The sequence below is a fragment of the Scyliorhinus torazame genome, chromosome 20, assembly GCF_047496885.1.
Source record: "Scyliorhinus torazame isolate Kashiwa2021f chromosome 20, sScyTor2.1, whole genome shotgun sequence".
Taxonomy (NCBI): domain Eukaryota; kingdom Metazoa; phylum Chordata; class Chondrichthyes; order Carcharhiniformes; family Scyliorhinidae; genus Scyliorhinus; species Scyliorhinus torazame.
The window spans coordinates 53,782,426-53,789,881 of NC_092726.1; the positions used below are offsets into that span (position 1 = coordinate 53,782,426).

The 7,456-nt window shown below is 43.7% G+C and overlaps 1 protein-coding gene across 1 annotated transcript; it reads right to left on the bottom strand.

The window, feature by feature from the left end:
* Positions 1-223: 223 nt before the first annotated feature.
* LOC140397089 (probable G-protein coupled receptor 139) lies at positions 224-5,584 on the bottom strand. Its single transcript, XM_072486124.1, has 3 exons — positions 5,518-5,584; positions 526-1,101; positions 224-384 (listed from the first exon to the last, which is right to left on the bottom strand). The coding sequence occupies exons 1-3, from the start codon at positions 5,582-5,584 to the stop codon at positions 224-226; spliced, it is 804 nt and encodes a 267-aa protein (XP_072342225.1).
* Between the last annotated feature and the right edge of the window lie 1,872 nt (positions 5,585-7,456).

Below are 7,456 nucleotides of genomic sequence, written 5' to 3' on the forward strand. Positions count from 1 at the left end.
CTCAGAAAATGAGGATCAAACAGCTGGGGAAAACAGTGTTGCAGCTGTTTGAACACCTGTCCCCGTTCTTTCTCTCCTTCCCATTTATGGGGGATGCATCGGCTTTTTTCCTCAATAGTGCCCTGCTCTTGTTGTTTGCTATTTGGTAGTCTGGCATCCATGTTCCATTATGGGACTGGAAACACTGCTCGCACATGTTTGGTTTCTTCACAAGTTGAATAACTTATGGAACGAGGAAGCTCAAAGTGGCCTTGATTTTTCCTCTGAACTTGGACTGAGTCGCCGCATAAATAAACGTGTTCGTGCAGCAACTTAAGTTCCGCAGCATAATTCCAACTTGCTGGAATATATATTCAGCCTCGGTGTAATCATTGGGATCTATTCCTGCAAGGTTGTAATATAAGAATTCTATAACATTTACCAGCCACAGAATTATGAAGCTGCCGGATATGGAGAAGAGTAAAATCACAGACTTCCTTCTGCTCTCCATCTCTGGGTCACGGTGGTTGTCTCCCTTCCTCTGACCCTTCAGTCCCTTTCGGACCCGACTGGCCACTAAAATGTGTCTGACCGTCAGGGCGTTGATCAACACAATTAAAGCAAATGGGAGCAAAGGGGTTAGAAATCTATCAAACCAATTGTATCTCACCCATCCGGTCTCTGAATAGAAGTCTGGCTTTGTATGACAGAACCACGACACATTGTCAGTAATGCTTTCGGGTTCATAGGTGAAGTAGATGGGGATGTTGGCGAAACACAGAAAAATGCAGAATGTTGCTAGAACCACTGCCGCTGTTTTCACTGTGCAATATTTGGCGTTAAGCTTCTGGCAACAAATAGCCACAAATCGATCAAAGGAGAAAGTGATAGTGAACCACACCGAACAGTCTATGGCTGCCCCTCGCAGGACAGCATTAACGCTGCATATAGGGGTGATGTCTAGGAAACAGATTGGAAAATAGTAATGATTGATCTGCATAAGTATAACCTCAGTGATAATGACGAATAGATCTGACAGTGCCATGGCCAGCAGGTAACGAGTTGTACAGCTGGAGAGACCGCACTTTCCCCGGGACAGGATTAAGATGGCCAGCAAGTCAACTGTAAGAAAGAGAAGGGAAAATGCTGATAAAACATTCTCTGTGAGTGACACAGGAACGAAAGACTGGATCTTAACATGAAACAAGGTAGGACAGCGGCGATGAGAGGCAATAATTTAAAACAAATACCAGGACACTAACCTACCCCCAATCCAGACGAGCTCCAAGTTTAGTGGGCTAAGGATTGAGAAGAAACAACAACAAAGAATAAGACAGCACAGGAACAGGGTTTTCGCTCCTCCAAGCAAGCTCCAATCACGTGCCTTATCTAGACCAACCGCCTGTATATTTCTGTACCCCGTCTCTTCATGTGCCTAACCAGATAATTCTTATAGGTCGCTAACGTATCTGCCACAACCACCTCAATTGGCAGTGCATTCCAGGCCACCACCATACTCTGTGTAAAAGAATTCCCCCGTACATCTCCACTGAACCTTTCTCCCCTCACCTTGAACTTGTGCGCCCTTATAAATTTTAATTCCGCCCTGAGAAAAAGCCTCCAATTGTTCACCCTATCTATACCGTTAATAATTTCCGAGACGTTCTGGTAGTGCGGTGACCAGAATTCGACACAGCATTCCAGAAATGGCCTTACCAACGTTCTATATAACTGCAACATAATTTTCGACCTTCTATAGTTGATACCCCGTCCTATGAAGGCAAGCATGCCATATGCTTTCTTTACTACCATTTCCACCTGTGTTGCCATTTTTAAGGATGTGTGGTACTGCGCGCTCAGATCTACCTGTGTCTCTATGTTTCTGATGGTTCTGCTAATTATTTTATAGATCCCACCTGAATTGGATCTACCAAAATGCATCACTTCGCATTCGTCCGGGATAAATTCCATCTACCATTTCTCCTCCCAATTTTGCAGTCTATCCCTCTCCTGTTGTATTCTCTGACAAGCTTCATCACTCTCCGAAATGCCTGCAATCTATGTATCATCGGCACGCTTGCTAATCATACCCGCTAAGTTTTCTTCCAATCTATTTATATATATTGCAAAGAGCAGAGGTCGAAGTACTGACCCCTGTGGAACACCAGTAGTTACAGACCTCAACTCGCAAAAATACCGACAATTACTCTGACGAGATTTCTTGGCATTGTATACCTGTCCCAGACTGAAGCTATCTGATTTAAGCCGTTCCACAAGTTTATTACTGGTAACCCCTAATTTCCATGAGACCACACACCCATGCAGAGACAGGATGGTCAAGCGAATGCGGCTGTCATAAAGCACGTCATTTGCTTCTTCTTCACGATGTGATGCTTCTCAAGATCGGAACGTGCTCTGTCTCTATGCTGCTGATGGTTCTGCTAAATTCTGCAACCCACTTATTCACCCTCCCGGACGTCAGTCCCAGCGCCTTGCACTTTTTTCAAACTCAAGCTCCATGAAAATGAAAAAACGTTCTTGTGTTCGCGCCGCCTGCTACCAGCAGCTTTAGCCAAGTTGTGCGCATGGAGGAAATGCAGCTATTTATGATTTAAATATTCCCAGTTACTCTGTGGCTGCACAATGAAATCAACAAAGAGGGAGGTCTCCCGCTCTTTACATCGGTCCCGGTTGTATCGAATCTATTGACAGAATTTCAGTCCATGTGCTCGACGCCGTAATGCCATACCTGCCATTGCCATGGGGGTACGCAAAGGATTTGATCACGAATGCGATGTCACAGAGAATGGCGCGACCTCTCTGACATCTGACCTCCTTCCCAAAAACACTTTACAGCACGAACACACCCCAGAGGTCGGAAGTATTATAAAATCAAAATAAAATATTGGTGCAGCGTAGACGTACAGGATAGAGTTACGAATAGAGGAAAGAAAATCATACTTGAATATATGTTTTGAAGTATTTTAATAATTATGATGAATTGTAGAACAGTTTTGTAGGACAGGTACAACATAATTTTACTACACAAAAGCCTTGGTTAAGGTGCCGCTTAGCAAACTCGGCACTAACTTTGGAGCAAGTAGAAGTTATGGGGAAAAGTTGCAGAATGGAATGCAACAGAAAATCACCCAGAGAGTGGACGACCTGATCAACTCGCAGCCCCAGAAATCAGTTGAAACCAAACACTATGTTTTCAAGGAGCAGTTAGATTTAGCACTTGGGGCGAAGAGGATGAAAGGCAACATCAGGCTGTTGAGTTGCATGATCAGCCGTGATCATAAGATCATAATACCGGCGTTGGACTGGGGTGAGCACAGTAAGACGTCCTACAACACCAGGTTAAAGTCCAACAGGTAAGTTTCGAATCACTAGCTTTCGGAGCACTGCTCCTTCCTCAGGTGAATGAAGAGGTGGGTTCCAGAAACATACATATCGACAAAGTCAATGATGGAAGACGATACGGTTATCGTCCTGCTCATACTCTCTATGTTTCTATAACACAAGGTGTAGACGTTGAAGCGATTTCTTCAGTTTATTGGGGCGTGGGAAGTGACATTCTACAAGAATGAGCGCAGGCATTTCTGCCGTTCATCAACAATGTGGAGTTGGGAAGCAGAATCACAAAGTCCAATTTTAATGGCAAATCCAACTTGAGAACGTATTAATCACACAGGAAACAGGAACAGAACACGTGAGTATATTAATAATAATCACAGAACGTGCACAAGTGACATTCCAATGACAATTAATTCATTTCAACGTAGCTAAACGCCAGCTGATGTATTTTTGTTGAAGCAATACCTTTCCAAAACATTCCTCGTTTCACAAAATATTTGCAGCAGCATCAATCCTGAAGAAGAGTATATATATCAAAGGTGAATGGATTTTTTAAAAAATGGAGCTGGCACTAAACAGCTCACAGTTTGGTTTTGACTACACTAAATTAGCTCTTTCTGTGCGTTCCCCCTCTTACATGAAATGCTGCACTGTATAGGGTGAAAATGATTATGATCAGAATGCTGATAGAACTGAGAGTTCTGAAATAAGATTTTCATCATCCAAAGCTCTACACATCCCTCCGACTAATCCCTGTGTTCGGAAAAAATGTGGCGTATCTTCAGTTTCAGGTCCCCCTTCTCACTGGGGCACACGTCACAGATCTTGTACAGGTGATATATTTAAACTCTTTGAAACATTGATCAGAATTGATGATAAAAATAATAATCATTCCGAATTGAACGGTGAAATGCTCCCATTTGAATGGTGATCCCGAGTAATAGTCAGAAATTGGAATTGAGTACTCAAGGCCCACAGGTTCTCAGGAACCTTTGCCTGGGGAGGAGGGCATTTGAAATGAAAACAAATGGAATGTTTACAGAAACAATAGTCAGAGTTAGAATACGTTATTATCAAATGAATGTGGTTATGGTAACAGTGCCGCCGAACTGTTTAACTGCCGGTAACTAGAATATCCTTTATTATGGCTCGGAAAACAGAAAATAATGAAAGATCAGTGCAGAACGAGGAGATAATGCCATCGAGTGGCACGGTCCCTTCCAAGAAGTATGCGATCTAGACCAACTCCTCCACCCTATCCCCGTACCCGCACCGAACCTGCACAGTTTCTGACACCAAGGGGCAATTTAGCCAATGTACTCCACCTAAACTGCACATCTTTGGACTGTGGGAGCAAGCTGAAGCACCCGGAGGAAACCCACGCTGACCAAGCGAGGGTGTGCTAACTCTAAACAGTAACCCAAGGCGAGGATTGAACTCGAGTCCCTAGCACTGTGGGGCAACATTGCCAACCACTGTGCCACCGAATCGAAATAGACCATTGTACAGAACAATTCCAAAACGCCTTCAACCATTAGCGACATATATTCTATTGCCAATCTATTGGAAGTATGCCACACAAGGGCAGATTCAAACAACGGATCTTATTTCAATTAAATTCGTGATTCAGATTATACAGGCACAGATATGTGGCCACAGGAATAACATGCAACAAGCTGATTGGTAAGCGCCGGTCCATGAATTTTACACTGAAACATATTCCCAGTAATGGTTAGTCAGATAGTTTACTCTGGTCACTCACACACGTTCAATATAATTCACGTTGGGTAATTTTTCCAGGAGCATATTCTCACGCGAGTCATCTCACGCACGGCGTTTAGCGATTCCCACTTCATTTAATTTAGTATGTCTCCCACTCATACCTTACTGAAAGAGTTGTCCTTCACTGTGCTGTCATACAACAGAGCGTGATATTCCCCGCAATGCAAGGACATATTAACTTCGAGAAGCAGCCAGTTACAAACAATGATCTCCATGAGTGAGGTAACAAAACATTACCACAGCAATAAATCAAAACATTTGCATGTATCAATGGACATCACTATTCTGGTGCCTGTGGAGTGGTGACAAATATCCTGCTGGTGAAATTATAATTAGCAGAGTAAAATAAGTCTGATCACAATGCCTATTGCCAGGAACTGAATTGCTATAATCACGTACCTGGAATACCAATGGCAGCCAGGAATGTGTAGAAGATTTTATCTACACTGCTAAATGCGACAAGCATTTTTGGTGCTCAGCTCTCTGCCCCTTCGTGTGGCGGTTCGTCACTTTGGTGATACACTTTCAATCATTCAATATATATCTTGTGTGATCTCCATGGGGATTTTGAACTTGCGACATCCTTCAAGATCTTTTCTTTTCAAACAACTGAACAACGGATTACGACATCGAGTTGCGAAATAAATGTGGTTGGAAAGTCCAATGATCTGCAGGATGTCTGGATTGGCCATGTCAAATTACCCTTCGTGTGCAAAGAAAAGGATAGGTGGGGTTACTGTGTTGCATGGAGAGGGTGAAGGTGTGGGCTTGGGTAGGGTGCTCTTTCCAAGGGCCTGGGCAGTAACGAGGGGCCGAATGGCCTCCTTCTGCACTGTAAATTCTATGATCTACGATAGATGAAAGCAGTGGACATTTCTGATCACAATTATTAACCCCGAAAATCCCTCGTCGTCTTTTTTTCTCCTTTTAATTTTTCCGGAATGTCGGCTTCGCTAGCGAGTCTGACATATGTTTCCCATCCCTAATTTCCCTTCAGATGCTGGTGGTGAGCTGCCTGCTTGAACCACTTCAGTCCCTGTGGTGTCAGAAAGTCCACTATGCTTTTAGAGAGCGAGGTTCAAATTTACCACAGACACAGTGAAGAAACGACAATATATTTATAAGGCAGGATGGTCGGCGAAATTTCCAGATGGTGGCGATTCCAGTTATCTACTGTCATAAGAACATAAGAGCATAAGAACTAGGAGCAGCAGTAGGCCATCTGGCCCCTCGAGCCTGCTCCACCATTCAATGAGATCATGGCTGATCTTTTGTGGACTCAGCTCCACTTTCCGGCCCGAACACCATAACCCTTAATCCCTTTATTCTTCAAAAAACTTTCTATCTTTATCTTAAAAACATTTAATGAAGGAGCCTCTACTGCTTCACTGGGCAAGGAATTCCATAGATTCACAACCCTTTGGGTGAAGAAGTTCCTCCTAAACTCAGTCCTAAATCTACTTCCCCTTATTTTGAGTCTATGCCCCCTAGTTCTGCTTTCACCCGCCAGTGGAAACAACCTGCCCGCATCTATCCTATCTATTCCCTTCATAATCTTATATGTTTCTATAAGAACCCCCCTCATCCTTCTAAATTCCAACGAGTACAGTCCCAGTCTACTCAACCTCTCCTCGTAATCCAACCACTTCAGCTCTGGGATTAACCTAGTGAATCTCATCTGCACACCCTCCAGTGCCAGTACGCCCTTTCTCAAGTAAGGAGACCAAAACTGAACACAATACTCCAGGTGTGGCCTCACTAACACCTTATACAATTGCAGCAGAACCTCCCTAGTCTTAAACTCCATCCCTCTAGCAATGAAGGACAAAATTCCATTTGCCTTCTTAATCACCTGTTGCACCTGAAAACCAACGTTTTGCGACTCATGCACTAGCACACCCAGGTCTCTCTGCACAGCAGCATGTTTCAATATTTTATCATTTAAATAATAGTCCCTTTTGCTGTTATTCCTACCAAAATGGATAACCTCACATTTGTCAACATTGTATTCCATCTGCCAGACCCTAGCCCATTCACTTAGCCGATCAAAATCCCTCTGCAGACTTCCAGTATCCTCTGCAGTTTTTGTTTTACCACTTATCTTAGTGTCGTCTGCAAACTTGGACACATTGCCCTTGGTCCCCAACTCCAAATCATCTATGTAAATTGTGAACAGTTGTGGGCCCAACACTGATCCCTGAGGGACAACACTAGCTACTGATTGGCAACCAGAGAAACACCCATTAACCCAGAGAAACACCCTGTCCTTCTAGATTATACTGGTCGTGGGTTTGGGCGGTGCTGTTGAAGGGGTTTTGGTGCGTTTCTGCAATGCGTC

Bases quoted from the DNA above. Each gene is read 5' to 3' on its own strand.
- LOC140397089 (XM_072486124.1), bottom strand. From the start codon at position 5,584: ATGCTTGTCGCATTTAGCAGTGTAGATAAAATCTTCTACACATTCCTG. The intron at 1,102-5,517 runs GTACGTGATTAT...TCTTTCTTACAG, and splicing joins GGCTGCCATTGGTATTCCAG to TTGACTTGCTGGCCATCTTA. The intron at 385-525 runs GTCAGAGGAAGG...ACAACCTTGCAG, and splicing joins GGTCCGAAAGGGACTGAAGG to GAATAGATCCCAATGATTAC.